Source organism: Artibeus jamaicensis, unplaced genomic scaffold (genome assembly GCF_021234435.1).
Source record: "Artibeus jamaicensis isolate MK-2021 breed Jamaican fruit bat unplaced genomic scaffold, CSHL_Jam_final contig_1998, whole genome shotgun sequence".
NCBI classification, from domain to species: Eukaryota; Metazoa; Chordata; class Mammalia; order Chiroptera; family Phyllostomidae; genus Artibeus; species Artibeus jamaicensis.
Window position 1 is genome coordinate 17,172,667 of NW_026521407.1, and position 24,400 is coordinate 17,197,066.

The window sequence follows — 24,400 nt, forward strand, 5'->3', positions numbered from 1 at the left end:
TCCAAACCTTCCCCGTCAACGTCATCACCGTTCTCTTCTCCTACTCAGCTCCTTTTCTTCTGTGAGTCCTGGTCAATTTTCCAACCCCTAAAACAGATCTAAACATCTGTCTACACAGATCTAGGAAGTATTGAAAATGGCTAAGCAAGACTTGGTGTTCATTTGATCTTGTTGCCCACTGCAGGCAAAAGGGGGAATCTGGAAGAAACAGCCATTGCGTGAGGGAATAACAAGCTCCATTTTTTAGACATTCTAGGTATGGGGGCCTCTTTCATGTTTTAAGAATCATACATCTAGAAACAGGAATATCATGTTAGAGGGGTGAAGACTAGAGCCCCGAAAGAAACGGATCATCCCAAGTTTATATGCCAAGGCTGGGGATGAAGCAGTCACTTTGGTCTTCGGGTAATCCATCCACAATGAGCAGAAAACAAAGGATGGGAAGCTAGAGGTCTGGACTGAAGACCTGGCAACCTGGGAATCACCAGGGTTCTATAAGTGGCAATAATGGACTGTTTTGTGCCTTTAACAAAATTATTATAAAGACAAAACCATCAACCGATGATTTCACAACAGACCCACAGAAGTAGAAAGAAAGTAAATGATTAAAGAATGTAGGCCTCAGGGTTCCTTTCAAATCATGATATGTTATCTTCTATTTACAGACAAAAAAGTACACAAAAATGGTTAATAGTTAAGCATTTTCCTATGTGCATCTGTCTTTTTGGTAGAGGAAAGCCACTTTGGCAGTGTCTGTGAGAACCATCCACAATGATTTCTCCAGTGCTCCTCCTGTTCTCGAGTTTTTTCTGCTATGTGGCGACTGCAGGACGGAGTAAGTGCTCTTCACTTTTGCAAAAATAATGGATCTATGCAACCCCCTGGTATAATCCAGGGATCGCTAATAACTTCAATTCCCTTTAGGGTGGACGCTGGAGAGACTGGATCAACACTTATTTTTGAATCTTGCCACATTTAAAGGTTCTCCAGAAAATGCCTAGACAATTTAAGCCTCGGGGTACTGATCTATACAATGGGGATGGCAATAGCACCCTCCAAAGTGTCATTGAGGAGATTAGATGAGATATGGCGCCGGACTTTGTAGAGTTGTTGTGAGTGGCATTAGCGGGTTTTAATTTCGATGCCAGCTGAACTGAAAAATGCACATCTAGATTTCTTAACCAACTGCTTTGTGCTTTATTTTAGCCTGTCCCAAGCCAGAAGAGCTACCGTTTGCCACAGTTACTCCCTTAAAAATGTCCTATGAACCAGGGGAGCAGATAATATACTCCTGCCAGCCAGGCTATGTGTCCCGGGGAGGGATAAGACGGTTCACCTGCCCTCTCTCCGGAATGTGGCCCATCAACACACTGAAATGTACAGGTAAGTCAGTGCCTCTTGCACATTCTCTCCCCTCACTTAGACTCTGAACATTTTGGGGTGGGGGGGTAGCCTCCCTTACCGTGCTGCGCAGGGTGCAGAAGGCCAGCAGAGCTGTGTGTGTGTTTGGGGGCTGTGAAGAAACAAGAGGGTCTGGGGACATCTCCATAAAAGATGAGGCCAAGGATAGTAGGTACTATTTAGAGAAGGGGAGGCAAGCTTAGCCTGGAATTGGGGGATCTGTGAGAAAAGGACCTGGTGTGATAAAAGGAGAGAGGAACACTGCAGAAGTGAAAAAAGAAAGTGCAGATTCTCTGAAATTTAAACAGATGCCAAGGAGACACTTGAAAAAAAAATTGAGGAATCATCATATCTCTGGACTTTGCCTCAAAATGAAAGCAGATTTAATAGTTACTGAAATGATAATAAATTTCATCTGAACTATGTATATATTACATGTTTATTCATAATAAAGAATAGATATATGTTATACTAACTTGATAATATAACATAAATTATATACATCTATATCTCATTCCTTTATGGTAGATGGTTACTTTTATGTACCCTCAGAATATGGTTCTGTGATGTCAAGTTGGTATTATTTTTACAATCAAATATTGAACAATTGACTATATAGAATTTCTGCCAATTTTATGCAGAAGTTAAGCACTAAAAAAACTATATGGACCTATCTAGGCTTTGGTTATTTTGGTCATATGGACATAACATTTGTGAAAAGTATACATGTTCATACAAGTGATTTTAACATTCTTTTTTATTAAAAAAGACCAAACATAACTTTTAATGAAAAGAACACCTTTAAGTCAGTTATAACTCTAGAACACTAACAATTCATTTTTCAGTTATCTCCATGTGTACATGTTTGCATGTTGCAGAGAGTAGAGACCATTTTGTATTTTTCTATTTTCATCAGTATATCAGAAACATTGACTATGTTTCTATGGTCTTCATAATCAATATTTTATGGACTACACTACAGCTCAACTGTTGATTTACCATCATTAGTTAAAACAATACCCTGAAAGTATACATTTAGACTGTTCAGTTTTTGTTGTCAGAGGTAACCATGCAATAAACACATTCAGGCATTTATCATTTGACTTATTTTAGTTATTTTTCTTAGAATGTTACCAGTAGAGTTATTTGATCAAAGGGTAGAAATGACTTTGTATATTTTTATTTTAATAGGAAACTCTATTTATAGGTATTTACCTTTTTAATCTTTAAATCACAGCCAGAGTGTGTCCTTTTGCTGGAATCTTACCAAATGGAGCGGTACGCTATTCTACCTTTGAATATCCCAACACCATCAGTTTCTCTTGTAACACTGGGTAAGGACTTCTGAGTAGCTAACCAATGAAGCTCATTTCGATGCCCTTAAGCTAAACCACAGGACTACTCCAGGCTTCATTTCTAGCCTTAGACTTGCTGAGTGCAAATCACTGAATACAAATACACAATGGTGTGGAGGGTGGATAAGGGATGGAGAATATGATAATTAGCAAAACATTCTAATTTTTCTGCACCCAGTTAGTTGCTTATCTGATGAGGTACATTAAAATTATTGACAGCTGTCTGGGGGGTTGGAGGTTAGGGGGTGAAGAAATTGAGCAAACAAGAAAAAAGAGAAAAACTCATGGACACAACAGTGTGGTGATTGCTGAAGGAAGTGGGTGGGGGGAGGTGGGAGAGGCTATGGGGGTGTAAGTGGTGACGACAGAGACTAGACTTGGGGTGGTGAATACACCATACAGTTACAGATCATGTGTTGTGGAATTGTGCACCTTAATCCTGTATAATTTTGTTAACTGGTATCACTCCAGCAAATTCAATGAAAAGAAAAAAATTAGGAAAAAGATTATTGAAACTGGACAATAATTCCTTATAATTTCTGGGCCAAATCTTGGTATGAGGATTAAAATAGTATGAGCGTTGGATTTGGGCTTTAGCCATGAGGCTCACTTGATGGTAGTCTCTAGAAGGGAATTCTGCGGGGAAGATTGGGAGTATGGTGATGTAGGACGCAGTGCTGTTGATTCTCAATGCAGCACGACATCCCCAGGAAGAAAGCCTGTGGTTGGTAATACAGCTCATCTGCCTTATGAGCAGACACCACTGGTGTCACTGGCAATATAGCACGTTGATTGTACATACAGTTGGGCAAAACTTAACTGAGGATCCTTGTTTGGGATTGGAGATTAAGCAACACTGCATGTGAAAGAGAAATGCAGTCAGTCCTCTCATCCGAAACCCAAATTACTACTGGTGTGTCTGATGATAAAGCACACTGAAAAAATCGGCTCCAACGACAGAATGTTACATTTTTGATGAAAATAAATTGCATTGGTTTTTTTGTTTTTGAATTTTTAAACCTTTAAAATTACAGTTGGCATACAATCTTGTATTACTTTCAGGCATACAACATAGTGATTTAAACATTTATGTAACAAACAAAGGGATCACCTTGGTAATAGACTGTATTGGTTTTATACATTTGTGTCACTGGGCTCTCAGAGAACAAATAGTAGAGCTTACTCAATTTGATTCAATTTCATTTTTTTGCTTCACATAACAACCAACCAGTTGGTCCAGCTGGTTGGAGATGACAGTTTGGAGGTTTGGCCGCTGTACCCACCAGCTATGGAACCCTCCCCTCCTTCAGTGATTCCCCTGCAGCTTTAGGCCGGTAGACCTGAGCTTTGTATGTGTGTTAAACTCCACAGGAAAACAACGTTATAAAATGTGAACAAAGTCAATAGTATTCATCTGAAGCAACATACAAGGGCAAAGACATCTGAGATGCTCTCGATGGATTCTTTACCTGCTTGATGGATTAAATTTTCCTTTTGCAGTTTTTATCTGAATGGAACTAAATCTTCTCAATGCACTGAGGAAGGAAAATGGAGTCCAGACCTTCCTGTCTGTGCTCGTGAGTCTGTGGGTCGCAGATATGGGGGCGGTGATCAGTTGGTTTACCTGGGACGTTTCTGGTTTCAGGACTCTAAGTCTCATGCCTGGAAACCCTTCAGTCTCAGCTCCATGAGATGGCTGGTTGCCCTTATAGGGAATATTCATCCTGATAACATCTTCCTCTGCAGGAGGAAAGAAGCACTTTGGAATGACAGAAGGGAAGCCTTCTACTCATGAACACATTTTGTATCTTCTCCCTGATGGTGCCAGGGGTCTCTGGGTTTATTAATTCCAACTCTCCCACAGTGTTTGGGCAGGGGCTTGGGTATGTGTGGCATCAGTCTATCAGGGACTGCCACCATTTGACTACAAGAACTTCTGCATCAAACACCTTCTTCCCGCTCTGGAACCCCATTCATTCATCCATTCATTCACTCACTTATTCATGTATTCAACACACATATATTGAGGACATAATATGCACTACATCCTGTTTTCAGCACCGAGGCTACTGAGCTAAGGGGGGCTTAGCTCGGTCCCCAGCAAGTAAGTCAGTTTAGTGATGAGGGAGATGAGGAAGCCACCTTTACGATAAGTTTAGAGCCCATCAAAGGGCCCTGCATCCAAAAAGCTGATTGAGTTTCCTGCAAAAGGCACTGGTGATAAGATTAGTTCAGGGGATGCTCAGTTGAGCAGTCAGGGTCAGCTCTGGGCTCTGCTTTTATGGGGAGGGACATTCTTAAATGCCCTTGTGATTTTTGCACATTCAATCTTTGACCAAAAGGCCTAGGCAACAATGATACTTATGAATTTTTGACATTTCAGTGAGGTGTGTCCCAGCAAAAGAAGTGAAAAAGTAAAGCAATTTCAAATAAACACTAGTTTAAGAAACATCGAACTACCAAAAAGTTATTTTAAGCTAAATTAAGTACAGTTTTTTACTCAGTCATGGGAGCACCATGGTTCTTATAAATAGTTTCCCTTTTTACTTACTTATTTATATATTTTAAATCCTCCCCTGAGGATATGTGAAGTCCCTTTTTTCTTTTTAGTTGAAGTCGATTGACTACTTTAGCATCGGTCTAACCTAAATAAGTGCTTCTCATACTCTAGTGTACTTATGAATCATCTGGGCATCTTTACAAAATACAATTTCCGATTCATGGGTCCTGGGTAGGGCCTGAGCTTCTGCATTTCTAACAGGCTTCCAGGCAGTGCTCATGTTGCTGGTCCATGGATCACATTCTGAGACTTTAGATCAGGGGTCCCCAACGCCCCAGGCCATGGACTGGTACCAGTCGGTGGCCTGTTAGGAAAGAGACTGCGTTGCAGGAGGTGAGCTTGATTGTAATGTGTTTGAAGCATCCTGAGACCACCCCCCTTACCCTGGTCCATGGAAAAATAGTCTTCCATAAAACCAGCCCCTAATGCCAGAAAGTTTGGGGACTGCTGCTACCGATGATTCAAACTAAATCTCATTTTGGTCTCCACTAACTTCCGTTATATTACCATAACTTTCCCTGGACTTGCTCAGACTTCACTTGAGTCAGATTGGGATGTCAGCCTATACCATTTCTCTGTGGAAGGCTGTTTGTATGAGCTCCAGAGTGCACAAAAAGCAGGAGGTGTTCCACTGGAACAAACGAACCTGAACTGCAGTGGAACTCAGATGTGGAGCACACGCAGCTTTGCACCAGGTTGCTGTCAACAGCGATGATTACAGGAGGGTCCCTCAGCAACGTTGTCCACCTGCTCTGACCTCCAGAAACATCTTCTGAGATTGCATTGGGATCAAAGATTCATGGAAACCTAAGCACTATGTTATCGTAACAGGCATCTGCTTTCCAGATCCAAGTTTCTCATTCGGCTTTTACAATTGACCATTTTTTTTACCATGGCACTTGACCAAATCTTGCATTTTCTCAAGTTAATCTTCAGATTTTTTTCCTTTCTGGAAAGAGTATACCTAAAAATCTCAATGATTTTCATAAAAACAACAGTTCTTTCTTTTTCTAGCTATAAGCTGCCCTCCACCATCCGTACCTAAATTTGCAGTACTTAGTATTTCTAAGTCATTGGCCACAAACAGCTCATTCTCTGGAGACAGCGCCCTCTATGGGAACAAGGCCGTCTTCAAGTGCTTGTCACGCTATGCCATGTTTGGAAATGATACCATTACCTGCACAAAACATGGCAACTGGACTGAATTACCAGAATGCAGGGGTAAGTGCAAAGATAAAAGAAAATGATTATGATAGTGTAATTCCCATTTTTGAAAACTAGTGACCATTCTGCTGTCACCGAGTGTTTTAAATGACCCTGCTTGGCGGTGGTGGGGAGTGGTGAGCAGAGCTGCCTTCCACAGGACCTTGTTTGGCAAGCGTCCACTGGCCTCTACCACGCGCCAGGCAGTGTGCTGGGTGTTTGGGATACCAGAAGAATGAGGCCTGGCTTTTCACCTCAGGGGAATTATATATAATGCAATGAACTGTCCGGAGCAGCCAGAGCAGGGCCTTGGAGAATGAGTGGTGACGGGGGTGGAAGTGCAGGGAGGGAAGGCACGCCATGCAGGGTGAAGGATGTGGGGGGTCTGGAAGGCAGGACGAACAGGGCGTGTGTGCAGACAGCTGACTTGATGTGGGCTGGCGAGGAGAGGCCTGGACCATACTGAGGTGTCCTGGGAGATGAAGGTAAACACTGGGTTGCAGCCAGATTGTTATAAGCTTTCACTTAAATTTAAGAATCACAAAAATATCTAGTTTTAAAAATAGTATGCACATTCTTCCTCCTTGAATTTGACCTCTCATCACCATCTTTAAATTTGTCAACTGCATATCAAGTAGACACATTTAAGAATTTATCATGCACAAGAGGAGTTTGATACTAAGGACTGTTAACTTCTCCTGGAGTAGGTATTTTAGATATCAATTGAATGATTCAAAACATAAGTGCTTTTTAGCATGGGAAAACCACCAGCAATAATACCTAGACCTTTTTGGGGTGACTCAGTTCTGTCTCCTACTGTGTATGTGTCATCTCATTTAATTCTCTCAAGCCCTAAGTAGTAGGTATTTGAAAAAAGTTTCCATCCCGTCACCTAGATGTATTGACTGTCAGCATGTTGTGATATTTTCAGTCATCCATCCCCTGGCCCAGGTACTTTTTATCCCTGAACCATCAAGCTGTGGGCATCATGACTCTTTCCCATGATGCTTCAGTGTACCCTAGGTGAATACCCTAAGCACAAGGACAGTCTCCTATTGTCACTGTTCCCAAGACATGTAACATGTTTTGAATTATTAAGAATAATTTGAACAGTTCTAATAATACAAACAATTAGGAACATTTCATCTGTAAACTTTTCTAATTGAGCCAGAAGCATCCTTTACGTGTGTGCTTTATTTTATGTGAGATCGAATTCCGAATCACACATTCTGTTTTGTTGTCGTATCCCTTTAGCCTCTTTAATTAAAAATGACCCCCTGCCTTTTGAATTGTCTGTCACTGACATTTTTAAAGAGTATAGGATAGTTGCCTTATAGAATGTTTCATAACTGAGTTTTGGTTGATTTTTTTACTTGTGATTAAAGTTCTATACTTTGTTAAGAATTCATTTTAGCACGTGTTGGGCCACTGCTGGTCATGTCTAGTTTGATCTCTTAACCAGGTCGGGTGTGGCAATTCTTCTCTTGGTGAAGGACCTTGTTCTCTTTGGAATTAGTAAGTTACCTGTGGACGCCACTTGGTGACCATGTGGATACGCTTCCTCCAGGTGGAATTTCTGTGTCTACTGATGCTCTAGTTTTGACACAGGTGGCTGCAAAATGGTGACTTTCTAATTCCATCTTCCCTTCTATATTGATCAGCTGGCATTCCTCTGTAGAGATGAGCTTTTCTTCCATGGCCTTTTTTTTTAGTATTATTATAGACTTATAGATTCTTGCTTTCACTTAATGTGTGGAAGAGCCAACACTGAACCAAGCAGTCCAACACTGAAGTTTGTCCTGTTCGACTGCCTCATTATTCTACCTCCCAAGAGTTCTGCACTCCTGGCCTCACCCTTGTCTTATTGTATTGGGGTAAATAGAGATGTGGATTTGAGAAGACTTAAGAAAACTTGGAAGTGGCACCATTTTCCTCCCCTGTATTTTGTTCTGGTTTCTCGTGTCATCTGAAGAATTTGTTGTAACATTTAAAATCCAAATAATGGTGTGCTAATGTACATGGAGAGAGTCTTTGTGTTCCAATTTTATGCCTAGTTGATTAAAAGAGACAAACTTTTCTTTCCCTTCTTTCAAACTCACCATGTTAGGCTGTGTGGAGATGAAATTCACAATAATACCTTATGATTATATGAAAACCCTAAGAACCTGGTGACTCGTTCATATACTTTGTTTTTCAATTTTTTAAATATTTTATTTATTTATTTTTGGAGAAAGGGGAAGAGAGGGAGAAAGAGAGGGAGAGAAATATCAATGCGTAGTTGCCTCTTGTGCACCCCCTGCTGGAGATTTGGCCTGCAACCCAGGAATGTGCCCTGACTGGGAATTGAACTGGTGACCTTTTGGTTCACAGGCCAGTACTCAATCCACTGAGCCAGGGCTCATTCATATACTTTCAAAGTGGTGTTTTCTCTTTTCTGTACAATCAAGGGCCCCATGAATATAGGATCCGGAGGACAAAATTAAGCACCAATGTACCTAGACTTTGCATTCTAGTCACTGGAACCCCCCGTGATCAATGGTATAAAGGTACTAGAGTATAACTATGTATCTCATGACTACTGGACAATGTCACTATTTATACTAATATATCTTATTGAATAAACTTTTTAGAAGTAAAATGCCCATTCCCATCAAGACCGAACAATGGCTTTGTGAACTATCCTGCAAAAGAAGCACTTTATTACAAGGATAAAGCCACATATGGTTGCCATGAGAAATATGTCTTGGATGGCCCACAAGAAGTAGAATGTAGCAAATTTGGAAACTGGTCTGCACAGCCCAGTTGTAAAGGTATGAAATATGGGTGAGGTCTTAAAATGTCTCCGAACTTACCAGTGGGTCACCTTTACTTGCCCTTTTCTTGTTCCAATCCTCTGACTTGTTGCTCAGACTTGCTTCACAGCTACTGCCACGTGAAAGGTGTTAGGACTCATTGTACAGCTTCATGCCTAGCAAGCTCGTTTGACACTAAAATGTGTGAAATAAACTTATCATACTGATAATATGGTGGAAGATTATGTGGGATTCTTATAACACATTTAAGTCTTTGCCTGTGAGCATCCATTTCTGCTTGGTTTTGGTTAAGACTCTTCATGGTTGCAAAAACCAACCACGTGTTCAAGCTATTTCAAGGAAATGGAGGCTTATCCTTGGGCAACAGGCAATCTGATGGGCAGTGAAGAACAGGAAATGAAACACAACCCCTCCTCCTAAGAACTGGAGCTGCACATTAGCAGCAGTTGCTCTTTTTTCATATCTTGGTGGCCTCATGATCTCTCCCATCTCCATGTTTCTCTGCCTACTCACCTTGAACCTGGCTGGACTCTACCTCTGTATTTCTCAATTAAAGGATTCATCACTAACACATCTTTTCCCTGAGATACTTGCCTGTTTTCAGTTAGGTGTCTATTCTCGATACGGTCAGTGTCATGCTTATGCAGAAAACCACAACCCAGCACTAGGTGTCTGCTCAGGCTGGACAGTGTAAGCAGAAAGGGAAGTAGAAATAGCAGGCAAATGACATATGGCTAGTGTCTTAGTTTGGGGTGCCCTAGAAGCAGAGTTTGGGACAGGGATCCAAGTGTAGTTGATTTATTGAGTGTCTCGGGAGAGAGTGAGGCAGGTAGGATGGAGTGGGAGACCGGATCTCCCACTGTGCATCAGAGGCTGGTTCTTCATCATGCACCAGAATCCCACAGAGTTTCTGATTTGGTAGATCTGGGCTAGGACATGAGAATTTGCATTGGTACCAAGTTCCCAGGTGCTGCTGCTACTGCTGATCCAACTAAGTTTCAAGCAAGCATGTAGTCTCAACCAGAGTTTAGCCTCAGCTACACCCCTTGGGGGTTCTGGATCATAAATTCTGCCCCAGAGTTGTTCTCACCAAGAAGTGAGGGGGCCTGCTTTTTATATCTCCTAGTCATTGGCTGTGGGCTACTCCGTTCTCTGGCCCGAGGGTTGGGGGCAGATTTGCATTACCTCCTGGGAGAGGGGCCTTCCTTATGGATGAAGACAATTTTTCAGAGAAAGGAGTGGTTGTGAGCTGTTGTCAGCCAACTGTCACAGTGGCTGGTGGGGTGGGTGCACTAGGTCAGCAAATGGGTGATGAGTGGGCCAATGTAGGCTTACATAATATGACAGAGTCCGGTGGAAGTTCTTCACTGGGGCCCAGAGTCTTATGCTTCTGCTCTTGTGATGTGGCTACTGTAGGCGCAGAAAAGCCCATCTCGGAATCCATGGCTAATGGTTCTGTTGCTAAAGAGCCGTTACTAGCAATGATATTGATGCTATTCCCTATGTACAGTCTTGGAATCTTCTTCTGTTGAGTGATTTCTTTCAGGGGTCCTCATCTGCAGGCTCACATACTACATTCTCTTGAAGAAAGACTAAGAACTCCTAAGTCTTGACTACAGATATTGTCTCTTTCAGCATCTTGTAGTGTATCTGTCAAAAAAGCAACTGTGATATTTGAAGGGGAGAGAGTAAAGATCCAAGAAAAATTTAAGAATGGAATGCTGCATGGTCAAAAGGTTTCTTTCTTCTGCAAAAACAAGGAAAAGAAGTGCAGCTACACAGAGGATGCTGAGTGCATAGACGGCACCTTAGAAATCCCCAAATGCTTCAAGGGTGAGTCTAACGCTGGAGCTTTGAGCCAGGACTTCACTTGCCCTTCCCCATAATCACTGTTTTATTACATAATGACCATAAGGAGCCATGTCAATATGGTCACTGGACTTTTAAAAGGAGATGGGGACAGGAACAACACTGACATGAAATAGTGGGTGCCCTCAGGTTCCTTACCTGCATAACCATTTTTCTTTCCAGTTATTTTCCTTAATACTTGTGATTATGATTTTATTTGATGAATATTGAGGTGAATTATCCTATCTGGTATAATTCCAAATTAAGTTTGAATAGTAATAATAATAATAATAATAAATGGAACATTTGCTACTTGTTGGTCCCAAATGATAAAGAACTCATCCCAAATTACAAAGTAACTCGTGGCAATGGGAACTGATTTACAGACCTAACCTTTTTTTCCTTCCTTCAGCATTTGCTAGAGTTTGAAAAGTACCCACTAGAACATAGCATTCATCAGAACAAAATATTTTAAGGAAGATAATTATGTCTGTGTGAGGTTTCTAAAGAAGTTTCTAACGGCCAGCGCTTAGAGCTGCCAACCATGTAAGGTTTGGGGTTTGGGGTTTAGATATCTTTGTCATCTGAAGGAAGAACCAGCAGAGGCGGAAGCTGTTGTTGGCTGTAGGTTTAGAAATGGCCCGAGAATGCTGACAGCCCCACACCTGCTGGAAAGAACAGAGTCGGGAGCAGAGCGGGAGAAGGGGACAGGGGTCTGAGGGGTCTGAGAAGCGGCCCGCTGGAGAGACAGAGGGAGTGATAACTACCCACCTTGTAGGTTTGATTGTCTAAGACATTACGCCTGACATTGAATCAGTGCTCAACCAATGACAGTCATTATAATTACAAAGGGTCAGAAATGCACTGAATAAACTGTTATTATTCAAAACAGAGCAGAGCCCTGGTGAGATGTTAAATAGCAAAATGAACAAAGCACCATAAGCTCAGTACAAATCAGTGAAAAAAATAGTAGGAGAGGATAATTAAACAAAAAAAAGCAAACCGAGCTTTGCTGATGTACCTATTCAAGCCATTCTCCCTCCCAGTCTCCAGATGAATGCCGCCCTGACAGGGCCTTGGAGAAGAAATAATGGGCTCGTACAGTTCTGTCTTTTTCACTCATGACTCTCAGAGTTATACAGCTTTTATTTTCTCTCCTGGAAACGAGGGCCTTATCATTTCCCTAATGCTTTGTCCTATCGCGTAAACCTCACACTATATGATTTCATTCATATAATTCATTTTATCCTGCACATTTAAAACACATTTGATTTGTCTTAGCCATTTAACAAATTCGAGAAATGGTCGTTTCTCACAGCGTGTTTACCTTTTTCTCCCCGTACAGAGCACAGTTCTCTGGCTTTCTGGAAAACCGATGCATCCGATGTGAAGCCATGCTGAACTGGGGTTCAGATTCAAAACTGAATGGCATATCTGTGTTTGTCCAAGAAACCTAATGGAAGTAGAAACAAATAAAAGGCTGGATTTATGGCCTGAGCCATTGTATGATTGCTCGTCATGGGCTTAGTTTTAGTTATGCTATCTGGTTAAGAACCCATGTGTTTGGAACATCATCATTTTGTTGTTGTGAACTGAAAAGTGTAAACAGTGTTCTGAGGGACCCAGTTCACCTCTCCCTACTCTGTCCTCAAATACTTTCCCCTGAAACAACTACAGTTCAGTATTTCTCCTTGAACGTTCCACAGACACCGGCCCTCCCCCACTACATCCGTATCACCTGGTACATATTCCAAAGGAAAAAGGCCGGACCCCAGAATCTGTGAGGATGGTCCAAGACTCTGCATCAATGACATGGTCCCTGGGTGATTCTTTGCATTCCCAAGTTTCAGAAGCATGGCCCTGAAGGAATGAGAATGGATTTCTAGGTCAGGGGAACTGGATTTGAACCTTTGGTGTCCAGTTTATAAAATGCCTTAAAAAAATCTCTCCTTAGCCACTCACATTCCATGACCTGTCATAACATTTTTCCTTTGTTCCTATTCAATTCCCTTGCCCCTTGCTTCTTCGGGAGTGCATGGCGGCAAAACCTACCCCAGGCCCTTGCTGCCTTCCCTCTGCCTGGACCACCAGAGCAGCTGACTGTCGCTGGGGAAAATAGAAAACCAATCACGCTAATAGGCCCCGCTTTCAGTTCGGCGACACAAACACAACCTGAGTTCTCGGCTCTGCCCAGAAACGCCACCGTATTCCTTTAGGTTGTTCCTGTCCTGACTCTGCAAAGTGGCTCTTTCTCTCCTCAGCCCTCCTCAAGCCACCTTCTCCCTCTTCCATCTCGACTGATCACCTTGCTCCTTATTTCACTGAGAAAATAGAAAAGACTGGTTTTGTGTTTATTTGTTTGTTCATTTTATTTTGACATTACCAAATTCCTCGTCTTATCAGTATCTGAACCCGGTACTCTGCCCTCCCTCTTGTTATGATGGGTGAACCCTGAGGTCCCATTTCTCCCCCACCTGAATCCCCCCTCTGTGGGATTGAGGGTTGATTTTGAAGAAGGTGTGGGGCCTCCCCCTTCTAAATTTAAAAGCCTTATTTGGGGATTTTGCTAAACAAAAGAGCCATCCACCCTGGATTTCCTCCCTTAGCACAAAGTTTTCTGTAACTTGTCACGTAGTAATTAAAGAACCACTATTTTCTTTAATTTGTCACATATTAATTTAAAAATGGACCCCCTCTCATCCCACCTGACATCTCTGGGAATGCAAAGACAGCAGCAAAGATTTACAGCATTTCCCTGGCCCCAGGCCTAATCGCTGGGTTTGCTCCAGGAAAGGAGAGCACGTGTGTTTCCATTGTCCTCTCTTTGGTTGCAAAGCCTCTCATGATTCATTTTATGGTATCGAAATGTATAAGTATACAGACCTTTTAAGTTGTTTGCTCGCAGCTCCCTGGGAGGGAACCGACAGAGGGGGATCGCAGGCAGAGCAGTGACGGGAAGTTGCAGATTTCTGTTGGTTTCTGGGGCGTGGTTTTGGGAGTTTACAGCAAGCACACCGGAGCTCCAGGCTTTTCGTTCAGACTCTAAGGACTTCTCTATAAAAGTTCACACCCGCCGCCCTCTTCTTTCACAATTACCATTACCTGTGAGGATCAATTAATGAAGACATTAATCCAGAATTTGTGAATCATCACACCTGATGAATGAAGGGACTCAATGAGGGATTTTAAAATTTAAGTGTTTATTACCTATGACCTTTTTAAGGGTCATAGGTAACAGAAGGTCATAGGAGGTCATAGGTAACAGAAGGTCAGTCAGAATGGATTGTGATTCAGAATTAGGGGGTTGGGGGGTCAGGGCCAGAGCCCTCGGCCCCTCCCTGCCTGCTCCCCCTGCTATTCTACCAGGCATTAACTTTTAGTCATTAGACCATGAGAAAGCAGCAGTGGGGGGTTTATGGGAAGAGCTGGTAGCCTCGCTGTTGTTGGCACTCCAAGCTCTGGGCAACAGCTGTCTACCAACTGGTGTAAAAGCATTTCAGTATTTTAATTCGCCAAATACCTTACCATGCATGCTCTCAAGAAGGATTTGGGACAACATTGTTGAAAGAATATAAACAACATAAAAATAAACCACACACCAAAACCAAAACAAAACAAGCACACAGATTTTGTAATTTTATTTTTGCAACATCTTTTTGAGACTTTATTTTTTTTAAACCATTTTCATGTACAAGTTGATGAAGGTACAGAGATTTCACATATACCACACGCCAACGCATGCACACACAGCCCCCATCATCGGCATCACTTGTCAGAATTATATGTGTATATATATGTGTGTATATACATATGTGTACATATATATATTTTACCAAAGATGAACCTACACTGACACTTCATAATCACCCAAAGTCCATAATTCACCTTAGGGTTCTCTCTTGATATTGTACATTCTCTGGATTTGGACAAATGTATGACATATCTCTATCATTGTAATATTCTACAGAGAATTTGCACTGCCCTAAAAATCCTCTGTGATCTGCCTATTTATTCCTCCCCCACACTTGAAACCACTGGTCGTTTTACAGTCTCCCCAGAATGTCCTGTCATTGGAATCATGCAGCACGAAGCCTTTTCCAACTTAGTAGTATGTGTTTAAGTTTCCCCACGTCTTTTCATGGCTCAGGACCTCGTTTCTTAGTGCCAAATAATATTCCATTGTCTGGATGTACCAGTTTATTTATTATCCATTCATTTACTGAAGGACACCTTGATTTCTTCCAAGTTTTTGCAATTACGAATAAAGCTGCTATAAACACCCAGGTGTGGGTTTTTGTGGATCTTAGGGTAAGAGTAGATTGGTTTGTTTGTTGTGCTATAATTGACACACAGCATCACATCAGTTTCAAGTGTACCACACAATGATTTGAGATATGCATATATTGTGAAATGATCTAGTGAACATCCGTCACCTTGTACAGTTGCACACTTCTTCATGGGATGAGAACTTTTAAGATCTACTCTCTTGTCAACTTTAAAATGTTCAGCACGGTAGTAACTACAGACACCGTGCTGCACGTCACAGCCCCGGGACTTACATATTTTATGACGGGAAGTTTGTACCTTTTGGTCAGTTTTACCCATTTCATTCAGAGTATGTTTAGTTTTTCAAGAAACAGGAAAACTGTCTCCCAAATCGGCTGTACTGCTTTGCATTCCCACCACGCCCTCATCAGCATTTGGTGTTGTCTGGGTTCTGGATTTTGGCCATTCTGATGAGTGTGTCATGGTATCTTGTTTTCATTTGCATTTTCCTGATGACATATGATATGGAGCCTCTTTTCATTGCTTATTTGCCATCTGTGTATCTTTTCTGGTAAGGTGTCTGTTAAGATCTTTGGCCTATTTAAAAAATCAGATTGCTTATTATTGTTGAATTCTAGGAGTTCTTCATATATTTTGAATAACAATCACTTACTAGGTATTGTCGTTTGCAAATATTTTCTCCCAATCTATGGCTTGTCTTCTCTTTCTTTTGATATTGTCTTTTGCAGAGCAGAAATTTTAAAATTTAATGAATTCCAGCTTATCAGTGATTTTGAGGATCTTTCTTTAGTATTATATCTAGAAAGTCACCAGAGAACATTTTGCTCAGTGAAATAAGCCAGTCAGAGAAAGACAAAGATGCCAAGTGATTTCACTCACATGTGGAATCTAATGAACAAACTGAACTAACAAGCAAAATAGAGACAGATGCGTAGATGAGAGCAGCCTGACAGCTCGGGGCGGGGCAGTTAAGAGGTGGAGGGAATGAGCAGAAAGGAAGAAGGACTCATGGACGTGGACAACAGTGTGGTGATTGCAGTGGGGGGGGTGGGCAGAGGTGGAAGAGGGTATATGGTAATGGGAAAAAATACAGTAAAAATACATTTTTAAAAAGTCATCATCACACTCCAACTCATCTAAGTCCTCTCCCATGTTGTCCTCTAGGGATACGGTTTGTGTTTTCCATTTTGGTTGATGGTCCATTTTAAGTTAATTTTTGCAAAGGGTGATAGGTCTATGTGTACATTCTTTTTTTTTTTTTTTTTTGCACATGGCCAGCCAGTTGTTCTAACACCATTTATTGAAAAGACTATCTCTGTCCCATAGTATTGCCTTTACTCCTTTATCAAAGATTGACTATATTTATGGGTGTCTATTTCTGGTTACTCTGTTCCATTTATCTGTCTGTTCTCTTGCCAATATCACACCATCTTGATTAGCATGATGTCTATTGTGTGGAAATATCTGGATGCAGACTGCGAAAAGCTCCCAAGCCCAGCACTCCTATTTGAAACCTACAACACTTCTCCATCCCCTCTCCCCAAAGCCTATTCCACAAAGAAACCCCTGGGATGCGGTAAGTCTGTCGCAGATGGCTTTTGGTGCCACTTTGCTCATCGGAAGGCATCTCAGGCTGCTGGGTAGGATTGGATCCCTGAAAAAATAATCAGACTAGACTCTGGAGCTTAGGCCACAGCACTGATTCATCTAATTTGATGATTTTTTTTCACAGAGAGAACTATCTGCTTTTTTTGCAATCTGATAAGGCAATTTGAATTAGTGGAGCCAGCCCATCAGTAGAAACTACCCATTTGCATCCCCTCTATTTAGTGATGAAGTAGTCCATTTAGTCCCATCAGTAGACTCTCTTTTCCAAATGTTTTCTTCTTAAATGCTTAGATCACCAGATTGCCTGTTACCAAAATTCAGCTCTACCCTGCCTAGCCACAGCCTGCAGTGGTCTCCCCTGTTGGCTCATAGTCTAGGAAGCACTAATCCTCCAGCCCCCAACATAGGCCACTGGAGGAAGAGTGAAACTATAACCATTGGCTGCTGGCTACCACCCTGTGTTTTAGCGTGGCTGAATATTGTCTTTCTCATCTGTGTAATGTGACTTAACTAGCAACTGCAGACTTGATGGTCCTCGTAAGCTGTATGTGGCCACTGAGGCTTTCTTATAAGACATGTGGTTTCCTGGATGTGCCCCCAATGATCAGCTTTCTTCTCCTGGATCATGGCAGGATGGGCTTCTCAGTGCAAAGGTGCCCAGGTTTTAACTTGTCTGTCATGCTGGAACGTATTTCTGCAAGATGTTGAGAGCATAGAAAATGAATTCTCATGTTTGTAAGGCATTGCTCGATCTTGCAGTATATGGTGTCTCATTTCTGAGTCCCCAAACCCACCAAGTATTTTTCAGTAAAATTTCCTACCACCTAGCCTGGAGATTATTTCCACTGTAATCACTAAATAAAAGCTTAAAAGATAAAAAGAAAGAAAGGGATGTGTGCATGTGTGTGTGAAGCTTGTTTCTGGATGTAAGAGTATGTGTGGTTGGTGTGTATATGTGTGAATGTTTATTCCTTGTGTGTGGTTTGTAAATGCTATTTGTACATGTGAGAGTATGTGCATATACATCTGTATGTGACTGTGTGTGTGTGTGAGAGAGAGATAACTGGTTCTTTGTGTGCTAATGCTGCCTCCTAGTGGCCTTTGTTACTTTTGAAAGTGCTCACCAAATAGTTGGAACAAACTGATACTGCTGAAGTTTCCTTGTGTCAAGCATTGGGTAAAATTTTCCATATATCTCACTATTGTATCTTTCCAAGCATACCATAAGGCAGGTAAAGAAACCAAAGCTCAGGGAAATTAAGCAACTTGATTTACCTGGTTGCAAAGCTAATAATCAGTAACAGAACCAGATGTCCAACGTTCAGAACTGTCTTTTCTACCGTTCCTAGCTACCACTCATAGCTAGTTAGGCTGTGAGTTTTCCCACTGGCTTCCTGGAAATAACTGAACTTTAAAGTGGGAATTTTAAAGCCTAGGAGCAGTGCTGAGACAGGTTGGTAGGGAGATTATTGTATAGGTGAGGCTACGAAGTTCTCTAGTAGCTGGTTGCCGTTTTATATGGACATTGGCTGGGGTGATACATGTACTATTGAAGGGAAGGGAGGAAGGATAGCCAGTCTATCTCTGCTGAGAGCCTTGCACATGGATTGGCCAGGAAGGCAGGTTAGAGTAAGCCACAGAGGTAGAGATGGAACAGTGCATGTGACCTTGTTCTGGCACAGGGAAGGAATAGGAACCATTGTACTAAAGGCAATGATTCTTTTTATTTTTAATAGTGAAGAAAAGAACATATGCCTCATAATTTAGTCTCTCCTTTCTCTATACTATGCCTATTTGTGGCATAGGCTGTACTGTTGTGACCTGTAAGTAGGAAGTTTAGAGTCGTTTCTAATCCAGTGTAAGGGATTTACTGGCTGCAGGATTATTCTGGTATTTATCTCTAGGGTATTTACATAATAATAATAATTTTTTTTTTGTATTTGTAAATTGCTTTTCATTTAGATTGCTATGAGTCATTCATGCATTTCATTCTAATGATACAGAGTATATTAATAATGCAAAACAGTGAATCACTGACTGAAACTTAATTATTTAGAATATCAGCTTATAAATTAGTACTATGTACCGGGCCATTGCTAGTTTTGAAACAATAAATAAAAATATGGAAGATATGAGAGAAAAGGTACAGGGAATAAGAAACATAAATTGTTGGTACAAAATAGAGGGAGGTTAAGAATAGTATAAAATGGAGAAGCCAAAGAACTTACGTGCATGACCCATGGACATGAACTAAGGTGGGGAAGCATGTGGGTGGGAGGGAGGGTGCAGGGCAGAGGGGGGTGAAGGGGGGGAATGGGACAACTGTAATAGCATAATCAATGGAATATATTTAAGAAATAAAATATGGAAGGTGTGTGTATCATGTCAATATCCAGAAAAATGGACAAAGGGCTAAAAATAAACTTTGCAGAAGAATAAAAAGAAAGGACTGATAGAGATATTAAATCTTTCAACTTTTCTAAATAGTGGGAAATGAAAATTACAGAGATATTTTATATATACAAACAATTAGCACAAATTAGAAAAATTGTTCATGTGAGACAGCCACCCTTGGGGACTGTTTGGTGAAACTGCAAATTTGCAAAACACTTCTGGAAAGCAATTTGTCAGCACTGATCAAAAGCCTTAGGCCCCTTCTTGCTCCCCAGGAGGAATAGAGCTCTTATGGAGACAGCTAAAACTTCAACCAAGATATGTATTAAAAGATATTTATTTCAGTATTATATATTAGAGCCAAAGATCGGTAATATCCAATCACAGGAGAATAATTAAGCAAATGATGTTGTATTCTAATGATGGGATAAAAGGAAGGCATTAACATGATTTGTATATTATTTTCATTATTGATAATTATAATTTTATTATATACAAGTATATGTGGTTTGAGAAGATAATACAGTTATTAATAGTGGTTCTTTTTTATGGTAAGGTTATACATATTTTTATTTTCCTCTTTAAAACATTTAATGGCTTTCAATTTCCATATAATAGAGTTAAAACTTATAATGTGAAAAAATGCAATTCAAAAATCTCTGTCTAGGAAGAAACACTTCATACCTCTTTACAATTCACTTAAGTATTTTTGCTGGCAAGTTGAAACAATTGCCTGATAATTCACCACAGTCACCCAGAGTCAGTGACATATGTTCTTGTGTCTTGTACTTATACTTTATGTGTTTTATTCATAGTCCTTCAAGTTAATGGATAAAGTCACATTGAAGTCATTGAAACCTTAACTCCTCAATGTTTTAGAGGAGAACTAAGTAGTGAACTTCATAATTTTGTGCCTAAGTCAGTGTTTTCCAAAATAATGCAATTTTTGGAGAGACTAGAGGATGTTTAAGAAGTACAACTGGAGAGACCTACACTATCTTTAATTCTTTCACCAAGAGAATCACTGTCAATCTTTGGTTCATATTCTTTCAAGTTGTCTTGCTTTCTGTGTCTATGGCAAGTATGCAAAATAATAGTTTGCAAACTGCTTTATAACTCACTTTCTGTATGTATTAGTATAGACTTAGACTTTTGGTGTTGATCTTCAGGACAATTAAAGTGTCCAAAGAAAGCCTTTAGAAAATATGTACATTTTATATGTATATAATTTAAAATTAAGAGACGTAAGTTACTGTGTGGGTGTACAGTTGACTTTATAAAACAGGAAACACAAATAATAGTGGTTTAAACCAAATGGAGGAAACCTGTAGGCCTCCGCTATAGTTACTATAATTTTATAGAACAGGAGTTCAAAATATAGATATCATCAGATTTAATGCTTATAACAAAATACAGGCCTACTTCAAATTGTGTATGAAAAATTATTATCTTTATAATTAGCAAGAGGTTTTATTTTTCTATGTTTTAGGTAGGGAATAATCGAATTCACATTGTTCAGTATTATTTAGACTAATTCTTAATTTTAAGTTTATCTTTTGAAAATAAACAGAACCTTTCCCACATGAGAAGTATAACATAATTAACTACCCACACAGAAAAGAAAAACAATTTATTTTTAGGGTTATGTTTACACTATCATTATCAATTATGTGCCATTTGATTTGTAAGAATTGAAGTAAAATATTATTTGTTTTTGAACAAAGCTTTGAAGCAAAGCTTCTACTTTCATTTAAGTTGTATGTAGCTGATAGGAAATAATATTTTCAATGGAAAATTTTAACTTTAATACATTTTAAAATCAAAGATAAAACAATATTCGGTATATATTCCCTGTATATATTTTCATAACCGACTTTATAATTAAATTAGACCCATCAGATTAACTCTCCTAGGAAAAAAATTGGGTTCAGAAAAGTTAGTCTTCTGGGCCTCTTGAATGGAAGCTCTAAAGTAGGGAGCCATGGGGTAGACGTGTGCTATCCCAGGTGTAGAGAAAAGCGCAAAGGAACAATCTGCATTTATTCCTTCATTCAATAAACATTTACAGATTGTCTCTACATGTAGGTACTCTGCAAGGTGCAGGGTCTGCAATGGTGAACCCAATAGATGTTGTCTCTGTCCTTATGGGGCCTAAAAAAAGATCATTGACATTAGTTAATATTTGATGACAAATTTTGATAAATACAAGAGAAAAACAAAAGGGAGCTTTGAAAAAGAATAAGGGTGGTCTGAGAATCAGTGAGGGCTTCTCTAAGGGTGTGATGGTTCAAGAAATATATACTGAGCTGACAAATTATTGTCCTTCTAGACAGAAGTCACTTTAATGGTTACCGTAGATATTTAGCCATGAAACAAACATTTATGTGGAACATTTTTAGGCCACACATACTGCAACAGTTACAAAAGAGTACTTACGTGGATTGAGGTCCCTGAATGGTCTCCGATTCCAGCAATTTCCTTCTAAATATATCTGGAGGTCCCCAGGGTGGGTCTTATGCATGTTATTTTACTAAACTATTGCATGGTGTGCATTATTAATTTTTCTCCTAGTGTTTGTAGCTGTGAAGGTGTAACTATTATTCTCACTTCTTGCCTCTGATACTTGGTAAAGTCATCCCAGCTATGGCTACCTTTTGCTAGTGCAGGCCCTGAGGTTGCTGGAGCCCAGTGTTAAGGCCAATGATGTCTGTACTAAGTTTCCTATCTCCAGAAATTATAAACACAAATGCAGTTTATGGCTTCTGTTCTCAATGTTGAAATGGATATACAATCCAGAGAACAGGGGTTCTTAACCTCGGCTCCATGAATGTACTTCAGACCTTTTGGGAACCCTTTGATTTGTGCACACATTTTGGGGTATGTGGGCAGTCGGTGGTGGTGCAGTAAGGGGAGTGAGTTATAGCTTTTTAAGATTTCAAAGGAAGTTCCTCACCTAAAAGGATTAGGCATCAGTAATCACAACAAGAGGAGGAGAGTGGGAAATCAAACTATGGCCAGCGCTGTGCTTTATGTAGAATCACCCGCCTTTCCTCCAATGTTTCTATACTGTCATCAAACCAGATCTGCTCACCATCTCCTAGGATGAGTTACTTCCTAGGAGGGTCCTTGGTTCTCACGTACAGAGATTCTAAGTGGATACCAACCAGTCCTGTAAACATGACATATATGCTTCAATCCTAAGGTAAACACAGCTCAGGCTCAAGCTATACATGTAGGACATAAATAACAATAAAAATCCTGTGTGCATATCTTGGTATTTTTGTTTGCATAGCTATAAGTATGTATGTATGTATGTATATGTATGTATATATATATATGTGAAAAGTGTCAATTTGTATTTTTTGAAAATGGAAAGGGTACTTTAATTAGAGAAAATATTTTAAGAAATTTACTTTCTTGATTTTTTTCTTACTTTTTAACTTTCAGTCATAATTTTTTCTGCTGCAATTATTTCCTCTCGGATGAATGTGACAACTTGACTTTGTTGCATTTCCTCCCTTGATCCTCTTTTTCTGTTTTTCATTTTTCTGCTCATGTTCCTTTAGACCTCATTTGTCAAATTCATTTCATGTTCTACCAGCAATATGTTTCTATATTTTAAACCTCTTCACTGAATGGTCAAATTCCTGCAATTGCATGTGCACATTTTACATCCCTGATTCTCAGTGCAAATGATCTGGATTACTGATTATTTGTTAGCTATAAACCTGTTCAAACATGCTTTTGAAAAACTAAACACTCTTAAAAGCATTTCATACCTTATCTCTTCTTAGCCTTCATGATTTGTGATTCAAACAATGAAGAAGTGTTAGTTTTTACTTCCAGTGGGATGGGTTTGAAAAAAGCACCTTTGAAAGAATGACTTCCCTTTCAAAGTTTGACAGTAACTAGTTACAAATGAATGAATCTTCTCTTTTCTTTATGGAAAATTGAAAAGGTGTTTCAAGCTGTGCTTATGTTAAATTGGCATCACACTGAGTATATTGCACAGACACTGAAGAAGGAATCCTGTTGTGAAATTAGATGAAAAACAGTGGTAAACTGAATTTCATTTAGGTGAGTGTTTTTACAATTTAAATGTAATTTCTGCCTGTGTATTTAAAAAGCACAGTTCAGAGTATCCCCAGAAATGGAACTGAAGACCAAAGAACACCACAGCATAGCAAGGCAGACACGGAGAGTGCCCTGAGGGGGTTGAAACTTGGGAACAGCGAAAACTCATTTTCCACTAGATCTTGCTATTTCACAGAGAATTGGTAAGCAGAAAGCCATTTTATTTCATTTCATTTCATTTCAGCATCTTCAAAATTTGGTGTCAGTTTTTTCAGACCTCAGTTTCTAATTAAAAAAAGAAAGAAAGAAAGAAAAAAGAAAGGAGGTAGTGCTCATTTTCCTGCTTAACACAACCCCATTCTCCTCTGGGTTGAGAAAAAGACACTAGTGGTTAAGTTCTTACGTTTTTACACTCATGCAACTCCGAAGTGTGTTGAGACAAAGGCCCCACCCTTCTGTGAACATCCTCCAGTAATCCCATTTTCTTTGCCCTTGACACATTCTTCCACAGCCCGTAAAGTGTCCACAAGCTACACTTGTGATGTTCGAGGGCTGCAGCGCCCAGTTATCCTACAAGTCCTGGCCTGGGACCAGTTTAGGAGCCGCCAGGCTGGAACGCCATCCTAGAGCCGGCGCAGCGGGCCGGACCGTCGCCAAGGCAACGCGTAGCGCACCTTCCCAAGTCGGGCGCCTTAGGGAGCGAGGCGGGGATACGCGAGCGCGGAAGTACTTTCCGTGGACACTCTGGGCAGCAGCTACCGGAGCTTCAACCGTCGCCTTGGCAACAGCGAGGCGCGCCGGCAGCCGCGGGCGGCGTGGGGAAGGGGGCGGGGAATGAGAGCGCGGAAATCCCCGCC

The 24,400-nt window shown here is 40.5% G+C and overlaps 1 protein-coding gene across 1 annotated transcript; it reads left to right on the forward strand.

Annotated features, from left to right (window-relative positions):
* The first annotated feature begins 725 nt into the window (after window positions 1–725).
* On the forward strand, window positions 726–12,677 carry APOH (apolipoprotein H). The gene is made up of 8 exons (XM_037128043.2): window positions 726–835; window positions 1,207–1,383; window positions 2,639–2,735; window positions 4,257–4,333; window positions 6,331–6,537; window positions 9,150–9,329; window positions 10,968–11,165; window positions 12,526–12,677. The coding sequence occupies exons 1-8, from the start codon at window positions 772–774 to the stop codon at window positions 12,579–12,581; spliced, it is 1,056 nt and encodes a 351-aa protein (XP_036983938.2). The 5' UTR covers window positions 726–771; the 3' UTR covers window positions 12,582–12,677.
* Window positions 12,678–24,400: the final 11,723 nt, after the last annotated feature.